Consider the following 14,931-nt stretch of genomic DNA (forward strand, 5'->3'; position numbering starts at 1 on the left):
CACACAGATTTCCCCTTCATTTTTGGAGGGGAAAAAGTGCGTCCTATAGGGAAAAATATGGTATGTATCTTCCTTTAGTATACTATGTTTAAGGTAAACAAATGGTATTACTACTGTATCTTTGGTGAGATCACGGGCAAAAATGTTTTTTATTTCCATCAATGACTAAGGACTTTGATTGAAAGACTGACTCCAACTATAAATAATATCCTTAAAATAATAACCGGCAGCCTAATTGCTGTAATAAGAAACAAGGGGAAGAAGGATGATTAATATTTGAAAGCGGTTCCTCTTGATAGCTTCTTTATCTGTTTTAAGAAAGGTTTTTAATTGAAACTAATGAAAAGAGGAAATGCCTTCTGACTGTCAGATGGTCAGGGCATGTGCTTTTTGTAAGTGATGTGTGATGCATGAAGCCAGTTCTTTATTACTCATTTCTGTTTTGCTTTGGAACTATTTGTACAATAAAAATACTGATTTAGTATGCTAAGAAAATGATGGTGATGTATGGGGGCATAATACAAATTATACACTATGATGCTAAAATGGTATATGCATCAGTATATTAATAATAATAAGCAGCAGTAGTAATAGTTGGTTTATATATCACATTTGTATCCTATAATGCCTATATGCAGAGGGCCATATCCAACTAAGTAGTTCTAAGTAGAAACTTAGAATGGAACTCCTCCATTGAATTCTGCCGTATGAGGCTAACTTACATAGACTCAAACACATAACCTGCAAAACATGAATTTAGAAGTGCAAGCCTCTTTGCAGATATGATTAATATGTTAAATTGACTGTAGGAGACCTAGTGCAGTCCTGATTCCTTCCTCTTTCATCCAATCAGTCAACCAGCTGTATAGAAACATGTACTTTGATTTGCACAAATGAAAACATATTTTTGTCTGTCTTCCACAGATGACACAGAACTAAATCTAGAGGATGCTCTGGATCATAACACAGGTATTACACAGAAGTCTAAATACCTGCATTTTACAGTTGGATTCTATTTAATTTAAAAGTCAGGTTATGTTACTTAACAGAGCAGGAGTTGCCGACATTTTTGGCCCTGTGGCTCATCTAGAAAGAGTGCTGTAGGTACTGTCCCTTCTGGTTGCTTTTTCACCCCTCTTCCTAGGTCAGACCTGCCCCCAACAGACAAAGTGAAAGAAAGCACATGCATACACACAGCCAAACATACTTTTCTTTTATGTATGAGTAAAAAAATCAGATCCAGTAGAATTAAAACAGATCCTCTTGAATTTGTATGATTTTACCAAGGGTCCCTGAAAAACCACAATCAAATTAATGCTTACAGTAATACCACCAACAAATCACATAACACATCTATGTATACAGAGGCAACTTGTGATATGATGGGTACTTTTGAGGTAATCCCTGGTATAAATTATGAGGATCCATAAGTATCAGTGTCTCAGATCCCTGGCAATGCTGGACAGCCCCAGATCCATGTCTTTTCCAGTTCAGTCAATAGAAAAGATGTGATCTCATCATGCACCTTGACCTACACAAAGACACATACCCAAGCCCTCTGGGACACTGTGAGCTACTCAGTTTACCCTTGCCTTCCATGTTGCTTGCTATATCAGCTTCCCAGTTAAATGCCAATTAAATGCACTAAGATGTGAATTCTTAGGAAATAATATGTGACAGTAGATTTATTGCACACATTAACAGTCTCTTTACTTGCAGAACCTTATTCACATGACACAGAAAAGCAGGACTATGTGGATGAACATGGTATGTTGTGTGACTTTATAGCAACGCTGTGATTAAGAGCAGGACATTTGTTTTTATACTTTAGTTGTAATATCGTTTGAAAGTCCTCACATTTATAACATGCTGCTGTAACAGTATGGCTGTACTGTGTGTTTAAATATTGCAATTATGGGTTGGAGTTGATCTCATGTCTTTCTCAGCTGATTAATGCCTGCATTTCTGGATTGGGTTGTGGGGAAAACTTTCACTACCCACATGTGTGGTATTTCTGTGTGACAACCATATTTTACTGTGTATAGTGGCTGAACAGTTTTATATTTATATTATATCATTTTTATGATAATTTGCTATTGCTCACCTCTTGGATATTTTATGATTAAATTATATATGAATGGGTAAGTAAGTAAGTAAATAAATAAATATAATGTACATAAAATGTCACCTCAAAGAAGCAGCAGACAGCTTGGCTTGTGTGAAAGGGCCATGGATGAATCAGTTTTTCTAGCTGTATTTTAAAGTTTTGAAAAACTGACAACGAAATGCAAATCATTCCTTGTGCCTAAGATTCCTTGTGCCTTACAAAAATGCTAAGCTTTAATCAGCAACAAATAAGTCGTGTGTGTTATAGTGAAATATGTGATTGTTGGGGAACCTTTTCTTTCTCTGTCCCGAACATAAAATATTGCTCAGTGACAGAGAACTACCTTTGCATGCAAAAGGTCACTGATTTGATTACTCTCAGAGGTATGAGTGGAACCACCACAAAGCATCTCCCAAGACTCCTAAACCCCAAAGGCAGTCCAGAAAGAAACTGTGACTAATGGTATCAAAAGCTGCTGAGAGGTCAGGGAGAATCAACAGGGTTGAATTTCCCCTACAAATTTCTCCTGACAAAGGTCATTTTTAAAATTTATTTTTATTTATTCACAACATAAATCTCAAAATTGATCTGGATAAGCAAATTTTGATTCCAAAACCAAGTCTGAAACTGGATTGAAATGTGCCTAGATAATCAGTTTCAGTTGATCATGCTTGAAGCTGTCCTACCCTACCTTCTCAAGCAACTTGCCCCCAAAGCAGATACTTTCTTCTTCCCTCTCTCTGTCCATGTTTACTCAGCAGCAAGGCCTGTTGCCTTCAGTAGCTTTATCTCTAGTAAGTGTGCTTAGGGTTGCAATCTTAGTTTCTATCCCTTTCCTCCATCTGATCCACCTATCTGAAGGGGCCCTCTACAAGCTTTGCCAGCCCATTGAGATCTTCTTGATTCAGGCACTAAGAACTATTTGATGATGTCCTAGTGTTTGAAAACACCAGGCCATAGTTTCTGGAGTGTCCAGTGCTGTTCAACACTAGAGAAGGGGGCATTCTAGTCACCATAAATTTGTGAGTGCATCTCCCCCTCTCAGTGTGCTTTCAACTTCATTTGAGATCCCTACTCTTACCCAGGCAGCTAGTCCACGTCACTACAACTTGTGTGTGTGTGTGTGATTAAGTGTGTATGATTAAGACAAACTGCTTTGCATATCACAGTCCTTTAAAAACTTAGGTATTAAAGTCTTTATCTAGCATATATGCTAATTAATCTGACATAAAGAAATTGTGATTTTGTTACTTTTTTCTTTATTAACTCATAACCATTCCAGTTTTAAAATTTTAATTATGTATTTTTTTTAGAATTGGAAAATGAAGAATTTATTGAAGCTCAGAATACAGGTAAATTGACTGTGACTATGAAAAATAATGACTTGGCAGTAATGGTTTTCCTTACTGTTTCTTTGCTGTTTTAGCGCGCACACTGAGCAAGTCATGTCCTGCATGAGTTACGTATAGGTGAACTAAAGATATATATCTAATGAGTTATTCTGCACTTTTGAACATATAAATAGTAGCAAATTATGTCTTTGCTTTGTAACCGAACTGACAGCAAGAAAAGTTCTCTTCTCAAACAGGCATGGGGAAATGGATCTAAACAGTTCTCTACCTTTGTCATTGCAGACAAAGTTGCTACAGTGACATTGGGTGACATTTTTTGCCCACATGGTCTTGCAGAGCCCATTGCAAAGCTGAGCTCAGGCTTTTACCTGCTGCATTTCTTATATATAATATCAAGTATAGGGTAGATGGGTATGGCTGGGCCAAATAGGGAGCTCTGGCAGCCTAATGTAGAGGCCTGGCGGGCATAATTAGGCCTGGAGGCTATATAGAATCATAGAATTGTAGGGTTCCCCAGGCCTGTCCTAGAAGCTGAAAGAATCTGCAATTTCAGGAAAAACTGAATGCTGTCAGCACGAGTCTGGTTAGTGATAGACATTGATTCCTCTGATGCAACTCCTATAATTGATACTCTCTAAGGGTCTAGCTACACATTATGGATAAACATGTAGAAAAGAACCCTAAAGACAGGTTTTGTATCTTTTTTCCCTTTTGTTGTTGTTGACAAAATGCAGCCTTGGGTGGCTTCTCTACTCCACCAATCTATTCTGTACCCAGACCCCTGAGTTCCAACCACATTTTTGTGAAAGTCTGGAGTCATTCTCTTTAATTTACATAGCATGGACCTGGATTCTTTTTTTTCTTAATCAGAGAGGCCTGCAGCAATATTTTGTTGGTTTCATAAAATTTATATACCATTTTACTGTAGAAAAGACTCACCTCGAAGTGGTTTTAAAAAAGATAAAACCATAAAATTATCACTTTTTACAACCATAATTTAAAACATACAGAAAGTTAAAACCACAATAAAATAGATTAAAACAAATAAAAACTCATACTGACTTTCGAAACATCTGGCTAGGTTTATCTAAATAAGAATGTTTTCAGCAGGTGCAAAAAAAGAATACATTTTCTTGTGAACTATATTACAACATTGTTCTCTTTTCAGATGGAGAACTGTTATCTGAACATTATTATGAAAATATGCAAGGTAAGCATATATTCATTTTATCACCATTTATCTATAAATGAATATATTCATTTATTAACTAGGGGTGGTGGTGGTGAGAAGAATTATGCTGCAAAACTAATGCTTATTGCTGGATTAAATAAACACGCCCATCTTAGCAGCAGCTGCAATGTTGGCCTCTCAAGTCCGCTTGAAATATGAAAACAATGTTGTAGAAACAGCACAGCCAAATAGGAAATGTGGGGCCTTTATTTCTGCCTTATCAATGTGATTATTGTATTTTTATTATTTGCTGTACGTTGTGTACAGTACAGTGGTGCCCCGCAAGACGAATGCCTCGCAAGACGGAAAACCCGCAAGACGAAAGGGTTTTCCGTTTTCAGAGGTGCTTCGCAGGACGAATTTCCCTATGGGCTTGCTTCGCAAGACGAAAATGTCTTGCGAATCTTGAGGTTTTTTTTCGCTCCCCAACCCCTTTTTCTAAAGCGCTAAGCTGCTAATAGCCTTTTAGCAGCTAATCCGCTAATCCCTTAAGCCTTTAATAGCCGTTAATAGCCCTTAAACTGCTAATAGCACTAATAGCGCTAATCCGCTAATGGGCTTGCTTCGCAAGACGAAAAAACCGCAAGACGAAGAGACTCGCGGAACGGATTCTTTTCGTCTTGCGAGGCACCACTGTATCTACATTGTAGGGAGGCACAGTCAGTCATGGATTCCTGTATGCATACACAAAGAGAAATACAGAAGTGTGCATATGATGACCAATCCACATCTAACTTTATTTTTTCCTAAACAGCAATACTTTCCACATAGGCATTTTGTCACATTTGAAGGGATTTTCAGTCGTGTTGTCTGAATAGGTATTTTGAAGCCTGAGAACTAAAGTGTAAGGTTTCTTTCTCCTGCTTATAAAGGTCCTAGCTCTGTCTTAAATTACAGTTTGTGTAAACATTACTCTTTATATTGTTAGTTTTGGTCTTATAAAGGCTGTGATTTATTTATTATATGTATTATATATCTAACAGAGCCAATTGAGAGCACTGATCAAACACATGAAAGTGAGTATAAAAAAATGGTTCATTCCATCTTATTAGGAATCAGTCCTAAGAATCCTTTTTAAATCAAAAGCGTATGATTTCAAGATTTCTATAAATTCCCAATATTTGTGTATAATTATCTTTATAAATTAGCAGCTTAATGATAATCATAATCATTATCACCATTATAATTATTAAAGAACATAAGAAAAGCCTGCTTCTACTGGATCAGGCCAATGGCCCATCTAGTCCAGCATCCTCTTCTCATCATCATCATCATCAAACCTTTATTGGCATCACATACAAACATTCAGAATAAATAGGCCAGTGCGATCTCATCACCATTTCAGCAGTACAGTCATTTGCCAAAGGGAAGAAGAGGTGAGCAATCTATTATCCTCTTCTCACAATGGCCAGCCAGATGCCTTTGGGAAACCCACAAGCATGATTCAAGCACAATAGTCCCATTTTAGGATGTTGCAAATCCACAAGGTATCTTTTAGAGCTAAAAGCTCTTTCAGCAGTACTCAGTTGCCAGGATCCAATTTGTTATAATGTCATTTTGTCTTTGACCTGTTTCTTCTTTTCTCAAAAGTATGTCAGTTTAATAATTAAAGCAAATTCCCATACCTTACCTATCCACTCATTAGTAATGGCTGCTACTTAGGCCCTCCATTTCTGTGCAAACATTATTTGTCCTGCAGCTGTCATATAAGGGAATAATTGTGTGTGCTCTTTCTTTGTGAGGTGTTGTTTTTGTTAGTTTAATTCGGTTGCTACTCTAACAGCATGTTATCTAATTCATTTTTATGTGCCCATAGATGAAGCAGATGTTCCACATTCTGCTACTGAACAAATTCAGTCAGGTACGTTTGCATGAATTAACCAAGGTGGGAGAAACTAATTTGAGTATAACTTTTATTAAGGTTATTTTTCTCTAATGCATGAAAGCACTTTTTACCTGCTGTTCATGTGTGGAATAAAAGGAATACTGGTCAGAGAACTGCTGAGAAACTTCATTGTACAAGATGATGGTTTTTAACCACTGAATGTATTGATAAAAATTTAGACATCTGGATCTTAAAAGCTCTGAATGTATTTATATACTACATATTTGCATGTCACTTTGACATTTGCTTCTATGAATTAAAATAATCACAAATCAGTGTGGACTCATAAGGTGTCCTGTGAGAAGTGCTGAGAAATGTATTAAGGCTATTTTTGCTAGTAAGTCTTTGCTGTCCTGGGAAAAGTGAATATTAAGTTTCTCTGTCAGGAGGAAATAGAAGAGATCAAACCTGTCCCCCATTTTTAAAGCTACCTGTCTCAAGTGTGGCAAGGAAGGTTACTAGGATATTTGTGAACCTGATTTCCCTTTGCCTTCTCTTACCATATAACATAGCCATCTAGACTCTGAATTATGCTGAGAGCAGGGATTCATACTGGAATTCAAGAATGACCACCTACATAGTGGCTGTGGAGGGTGCAATCAAAAGTAGGAAAAGGACTCTTTGCCACCTCTCTTTTTACCCTGCAACAGGCTCCTCTCGCCCATTTTTTTACCCAGCCATGTTTCTAGATGTGCGTGTATGTCACTGGGGAAAAGCAACAAGTGGGAAGAAAGTTAATCACTCCATTGTACCCACCATTTTACTGTTTCAAATAACACCCCCCCCACCCCTGCTGCTTTGCAGTTATTTTGTGGAGACCCAGGTCACTCCTAAATGTGAAGTTCCAGCTGAAGTTGAGGATTCTGTGAACTAATTGGTCAGCTACCTATCTTCCTTGAGCTTTTTGGTTCCTGGATGTCTGCTGGGCATTCCTCTGTTGTATTTGATCTCATACTCCATAATTAGGGAAAATCACAGAGTCCACTCTACCAGCCAGCTTAGCAATTTTGTTTTGACATCCTCTGCACTTGAACATGCTTTAGTACAGCCTTTTTTTGTCTTATGGAAGCTCACTATTTCAAAGTTACTTTAAGGAGACATGCATGGATATCACTGGAAGAGGGTATACATCTTTAAGAATGGAGTACACTGCCAAACCGTAGCTGTTATGTTGAATCTGCGCTGCCTTTGGAACAAACATATGTTTGTTTTTAAGGACTCAAGTGTTGGTATATGACTCCATTAAACCACTCATTTTCTTTGGTTTGCTCATTTCGGAACTCAAAACTATTTTAAAGAAAATACTGTAGCTGAAATATCCAGCTATGATAGCTCAAAGCTCATATTTAGATATTTGGCTTAAAAAATAAGAGAGTATTTTATGATGTATGTCTTAAAAATAAAATGCTTGGGGAAAATTAGAGGGAAGAGAATGCTGTATTTTATATCCGTGTCACACACTTATGCTGTAATGTACAATTTGACAACCTATGTGCTCTGTATCATCCTTAAAGTTCATACAACCATTGCTGATTTTTAAAAAAGAATTTAAGCTTGCATTTATCTTATTTCTTTAATTATGTCTGTATAACTACAAAATCAGCCTGAATATATTTTGGTTTATATAAAATGTATCAATTTGTTTAGTAGAAAGTATTATTAGTAATAATAATAATAGCTCAGGCATACACAGTATAAGATAACATGTTTTTCCAACTTGTTAACTGTAGATGACAGAGAACATACAGAAGATCATGTGACTGCTCAACCCCATGAGACAGGTTTGTACATTATTTTGTCATACTATGCTAAAACCTGTTTATGTAATGGTGCTTCTGAGTGTGCCCAGAATTGTTCACCAGGGCACATAATTTTTCTGATTACTTCTGTTACAATATACAGTGGTGCCTCGCAAGACGAAATTAATTCGTTCTGTGAGTTTTTTCGTTCTGCGAACTTTTTCGTCTTGCGAAGCACCGCTGTGTATTGACGGTTTCCCATAGGAATGCATTGGTGGTTTTAAAAAAAAGGCGCAAGACGTTTCGTCTTGCGAAGCAAGCCCATAGGGAAATCCGTCTTATGAAGCAACTCAGAAAACGAAAAAATCTTTCGTCTTGCGAGTTTTTCGTCTTCCGAGGTATTCGTCTTGTGAGGTACCACTGTATAACAATATGTCGTGAGCAGAACTATTTTATTAATTCAGTTTCTTAGAAACTGAAATGCACATCGTAGTTCATTAGCCTATATTCATTTATCTACTTATTTATTTTAACATAAATTAAAACCTTTTAAAAATGTTTTTAAAAGGCAGCCCTAACTTGGGGTCACCTGGCTCCTGGGATGATTATAGTGCCAGAGCCCATTCTACATTCAAAGTTCTACTAGTTCCACCCATCCAGGGCAAAGGGCAAAAAGCTCTGGGGTTTTGGGTTGTTTTTTGCTTTGCTGTGCCAGCTCAAGCTGGCTCCTCACCTGACAGTGGGCTGGCTTAGGTTCTAGCAAATCCTTGGCCAAGGCTTTTTTAAAAAAATCCCTACTCTGCCCAGTTTTGAGGCCATGCATGGGTTATCAGTGGTGGGAACACTCCTATTGGTAGCTTTCCAGCTGTACATACAACAGGCACAGTGGTGACTTCTGTGATGATGGAGCTCTTACTCCAGCAGAGCCAGTGGATGTGGCACCTCCAACTAGTCCTTGGGTTAGGATATCCCCTTAGATATCAGGGCAGTGTACAAAATAACTTGATACAGTAGAGTGTTAACGGATGCCCATTTCTATAGCCTAGTCTAGCAGAGCGGTCAGACTATCCCCTTTGAAGTTACCATTTCAGCAAACCCAACTAACTTTTCCAAGGAAAACAATAATGGTTAAAGAAAGTGAATAAGCAGCAATTTACTAAGAGTGTAGTTATCATTTCTCATACATATGTGTAGATAGATAGATAGATAGATTAGATAGATAGATAGATAGATAGTCGTACCTTGGTTGCCTTGCGACTTGAACGTTTTGGGTCCTGAACACCACAAACTCGGAAGTGAGTGTTCTGGTTTGCAAACGTTCTTTGGAACCCAAACGTCCAACACAGCTTCCGTGGCTTCCGATTGGCTGCAGAAGCTTCCAGCAGCCAATCAGAAAACATGCCTTGGTTTCCGAATGTTTTGGAAGTTGAACAGACTTCCGGAACTGATTCCATTCGACTTCCGAGGTACCACTGTATATATATATGTGCAACACATCAATCCTTTGTAAATAGTGTGGTATGCAACATTAAAGACAAAGCAGGTAACAATGAATACATTAATCTTTGCGCAAGGCTTGATTTTTGGCCGTCTAAGGGCCATTTTTAAGTGACAAAGTTACTAAACTTTGTGAGAGCCTGCTGTGCAGCTTGATTATCATATTTAGTAATTTTACACACACCTACAGCCAAATAAAGTGTCATGGAACCTCTTTCACTTGGAATGTGTCAAGTTAGTGGAAATTCCATCTGAACAAAATACTCAGAACACTCAGCTGGTGGAGGCACAGTATTTGATAGGAAACCAGTTGGGGGGGGGGTTGTCTTCAGTGCAGCACAATCCATCACCACTGCATTATCTAATCTCAAATAATCCTTTGACAGGATCAAATACCCTGTTTTATAGTCTTTTCTGCTTTACTACACTGGCTTTATCCACTGCTCCATCTTTTTTTCTTCATCCAGCATTTTATATTATGCAAGTATTTATAGCATTTAGACAGAAGAACATGGATATGGTACAACTCAGTAACCAATCACAGGACATCACTACAGTATATAAACCTCAGACACGGAGATCACTGCTCAGTTCTGTTACATTATTGAAGAAAAGGAATTGGAATGTGACATTTAAACTAATTCTATCCAATTCTTTGAAAAATCCAATAAAGGTGTAGAGTTACTCACATCCATAATAAATGTCTTCTCAAGCCCTGTCTCTGGCATTGTGAGAAGAAAGCTTCAGCTATACATATCTCTATCGCAGAGTTTGTTTATAACCATCAAGGAGATGCATGTGGTGACTGCTACTGCTATCTGGAAGTCTCTGGCTCACATGGGTAACAGCAACACAACAGAAAAGGTCATATGTTGATATTTGACCTTATGAAAGCTTCTGAGTCGGGTTTCTTTTCTGTTCAGGGCAAAAAAGGGACTTTGCAACCACTGCTGTATCTTGCTCATATCACAGACCCACCATGTGTTGTGTCTGCTTTGCCTTCACCTTGCTTTATCTAGTATTGCCTTACTCCCAGAATGTGGTATCATAACTTGGCAGGATCTGGATTCAGGAACACGTTGCAGGCAATAGAGACCTGTAGCCTGCAACTTGGAATAAACAGTCAGCTTTCCAGGTACATCTTCAGTCAAATGGAGTTGACAGAAAGGCACAAGTCTAAACTTCCTGGCAAAGAGGGACATGAACTTTTGATGTGAAAGATTGCCAGCAATACATCTGCCATGACTGCTTATCAACACCAAATGTGGGAGAAATTTGATTTTGTATTTCATGCCTCTCACACACTAAACTGATACTTTGCATCCCATAAAATGATGACATTAGATTAGCACCAAAGCATTATTACAGGTGCTAACATTTCCATTTCCATCCCCAGTATGTTTTTAGTGAGTCAGAATGAGTAAATACAAAGGGATTTGATCACAGCTGCAAATTTCCAGATTCTTAAGTGGTAGATGGAAATATTCATAGCTTTGGGCTTCGGTAAAGCACATTGCTTTCTGCTTCTTTTTAGTTTTTATTTCAGCATTTAACCCTACTTTTTGTTTTTGGGGAAATGGAATATTCTCAAAACTATTCCAAGGCACAATTGAGATAATAAAAGTCCTTGCCTGCAGGGCTCAGGTTAAATTTTAAAAGAGCAGTATGGAAAAAATACCTCTGAGTCCCAGTTTTGGTGAGAGTGCCTTTGTGTGCAGTTCATGCTTTTGGGCATCTCATAGGCATCTGGTTGGTTACTACAACAAAAGAATGCTTGGCTACATGAGCTTGATCCATCTGGCATTTCTAAAGAAAAGTCAGTGGTGGACTAATGAGTAGCATGTGGTAAATACTCTAGAAATAAATGCTGCTGCTGCTAAGATGTGGGGATCATCAGGTAACATTAGATTTGCAGATATGGTGAACTCATGGATGATTGCAAGGGAAGTAGGAAAGTCTACAGAAGTGCCATAATCATCAGAGTTCCAGTTTTCATTGACTAAAAAAGAAGGCTACCCATTGTTGAACCAGAGATACGAGGCAAAATATGTAAGCACTGTTTTCCTTGTTTTGTAAACTAGCATGATTGTCAGTGAATGAAGTCATAGCAATGAGTGGCATTAAGAAAACAGATCTAACCAACATGGTATCCTCATATGTTGTTTGACTGCAATTCCTATCAGCTGCAGCCAGCATGCCAAATAGTTGAGAATGGTGGGAGTAATTGTCCAGCAACATCTGGAGGATACTACGTTGACTAATCCTGGGCTAGAGTCTAGTGAAGAAACTTGTTGGTTGGTTTTTAAGGCTTCTATGATGTAAAAAATGATTGCTGCTTCATAGAGAGCCATTCATGTATCCAGGATTTTAGTGTAGCTGAGTTTGGGTAGTCAACTCAAAAAGAAAAGATAGCAACAAAGAGGAGTTTGTGATCTTTCTAACTCAGGTTTTATTTACCGTATTTTTGCACCATAACACTCACTTTTTTCCTCCTAGAAAGTAAGGGGAAATGTCTGTGTGTGTTATGGAGCGAATGCCTACGGATGGCGGGGGGATCTGCTGCAGTCGTGAGCAGAGGATCCATGGTTCCCCTTCCTTCCCTCCTCCGTGGCTTGCTTTGAAACAGCAAAGCGGGAGAAGAGCTGCTGAGGAGAGAGACAGAGAGCCTGCTTGCTTTAAAGGAGCAAAGCAGGAGAGGAGAGGAGAGGTTGGCTCCTGTCCGGTTGGCTCCTTTAAAGCAAGCAGGCTCTCTGTCCCTCTCTCCTCCCCACTCGCTAAATAGCAGCAAATATTTTTCAAGCAGGCTCTCTGTCTCTCTCTCCTCCCCACTCGCTAAATAGCAGCAAAGATTTTTCAAGCAGGCTCTCTGTCTCTCACTCCTCCCCACTCCTCTTATAACAGCCTTCTCCTCTTATACCCCTCTTCTGCATTATTAACAGCATCCTTCTCCACTCACCCCACGCGTGTCCCTTGTCCCTTGAGTGCTTTTCCTTCCCTCCCCACTTAAAACATGGTTACAAAGCACGGATCCACAAGGATCCTCAGGATTTTTGCACTGGGTCACCCCAAATTCCCCATCAGATGACATAGCATGTCCATGGCTACAGCTTGCACCCAAAAAACCACGCACCCACTGTTGCCTGGGGCCGTAGTGGTGCAAAAACGTGGTTACAAAGCACGGATCCACATGGATCCTCAGGATTTTTGCATTGGGCTACCCCAAACTTACCGTCAGATCACATGTCTGTGGCCACAGCATGAACCACAAAAATCATACATCCACTGTTTCGTTTAGAATATTATTTTTCTTGTTTTCCTCCTCTAAAAACTATGTGCGTGTTATGGTTGGGAGCGTGTTATAGAGCGAAAAATACGGTAATACCGAAAAAGTGCCCCTTCCCATTTGTCAACACTAAAAAAGAAATCTCAATGCAGCTAAAACCTATCGTTATTTTATCCTTACTGCAAGCCGGGGGAGGGGACGCAGAACACTATGGCTGAGTGTATGCACAATGTAATCCAGTGTTTATATCAATATGCTGAAAAGTATGGGGAGTTATAGTACTTTATAACAACCCTGAAATATAGACCTTTGTTGTTACTCTGACGTGCTGGTGGTGTGTGTGTGTGTGTGAGAGAGAGAGAGAGAGAGAGAGAGAGAGAGAGAGAGAATTAAGGTTGGTGGGGGTTAGTTGAGCCAGGGAAATAATTGTTGGTTTGAGTGGTCGTCAGAAGGTGTCTGGATGCCAGGTCTACCCATCAGAAGCAACAGATGGAATATATGGAATATAAGTTCATCAGATGCAGGCCTAGGTCTTCTAGAAATTGTAGGCCTGTTCTCTCATACTAGTTACATTTGTTTGGGGTATTTGCTTTGCTGCTGCCTCTGGGGGGAAAAAATCCTTTGGATGCCCGTGGATGAGATTAAAGTGAATCAAGAATGGATTGGAAATAAAGGCTTGGCTGTTGAGAAGAGAGTTGAAAAGGAGAGAGAAGCAATAGAGAAAGAAAGGTTGTTTCTGGTAGGAAGGTAGAAATGGAAGGAGGATATGAAGAGGACAAGTTTGAAATATCTAACAGAAAGTGAGAGAGTACAAAAAATTGTGATTGTAACAAAGTTATGAATGTATAAGCAGCAGAGAATGCATCTTGAAAATAAAAAGAATTTGGCAACTGGATAGTTGATGGAGTCAAACATAAGGCTATGATTGTGATGGTGAAGATAAGGGCAACATTAACAGAATAGAGATTCATCCACTTAAATTTATATTGGGTGTAGAGGTTATGGCACTCTCCTGCAGCATGTGATGTAGCAGTTCTATAGGCACAAGTCAGATGACCATTTAATTGGGGCAAGCAGCACCAGTCCCTATGCAAGCGGCATAGCAGTAAAGCACACTGTAGCTCCCATTTTGTTATAAGTGGCTAGCGCTGCCTTCAAATTCAGTGCCTTTTCTTTATCCATACTGTTGCGTCTAATCAGTGAAACAGGCCACAACTGTGTGTGTGTGTTTGGCCCGCCCAATGTGCAATAACTGCAATTGATCCCACAGAATTGCACAGGATGTTATATCAGATGCATCAGCATAAAATTTCCTCTGCCCTGCTCCAAATACAGACATATAACAATCCAGGATGGAACCATGTAGATGAATAGCTATGCAGACAGATAACGCTTGGTTTAGCCTCCACCCTGGTGTTATCTCCATGTTATGTCTTCACTTTTTCCCTTATAAGTGAATGGTTGCCAGTTACCATTCTTGCAAGGCAGAGAAGTAAAATACTGCAATTGTAGAGTGTTGGGGTGTAAGCAAATCTGCCCTTCCATCCTTAGCACTGAATGGCTGACCCTCATTGCGAGGGAGTAGAGAGTTCTTACTCTACAAGTATGCTTTCATGATAGTAATGCATTTTTCTCATAATATGTATGTATGGTCAGAGGCGTACCTAGGCTCCCTTGCGCTTTTGGCAAGGAGAGTGGGCAGACTCCTAACCACTCTGAGCCAGAGTGGAGAAGTATGATTTCTGCGCTTCCTTGGACCCGCGCCTTTGGCAGGAGCCAATCTGGCCATCCTCTAGGTGCATCTTCGTATATGGCGTGCCTGTGTGCGTATGTGTGT

At 39.2% G+C, this 14,931-nt stretch overlaps 1 protein-coding gene across 9 annotated transcripts in view; it reads left to right on the top strand.

Annotated features, from left to right (window-relative positions):
* ASPH (aspartate beta-hydroxylase) overlaps positions 1-14,931 on the top strand; it is a 93,350-nt gene that overhangs the window by 40,913 nt on the left and 37,506 nt on the right. For 8 of the 9 annotated variants that reach the window (XM_083451047.1, XM_083451046.1, XM_083451034.1 and 5 more), the window contains 7 exons: positions 925-969; positions 1,720-1,767; positions 3,421-3,459; positions 4,628-4,669; positions 5,674-5,706; positions 6,507-6,551; positions 8,306-8,356. In XM_083451047.1, coding sequence (XP_083307173.1) covers positions 925-969; positions 1,720-1,767; positions 3,421-3,459; positions 4,628-4,669; positions 5,674-5,706; positions 6,507-6,551; positions 8,306-8,356 — 303 coding nt within the window. Of the gene's footprint in view, positions 1-924; positions 970-1,719; positions 1,768-3,420; positions 3,460-4,627; positions 4,670-5,673; positions 5,707-6,506; positions 6,552-8,305; positions 8,464-8,728; positions 8,771-14,931 lie in introns of those variants that run through there. The other variant, XM_083451045.1, reaches the window with a different exon arrangement.

This window comes from Podarcis tiliguerta (genome assembly GCF_965153285.1).
Source record: "Podarcis tiliguerta genome assembly, chromosome: 7".
Taxonomy (NCBI): Eukaryota; Metazoa; Chordata; class Lepidosauria; order Squamata; family Lacertidae; genus Podarcis; species Podarcis tiliguerta.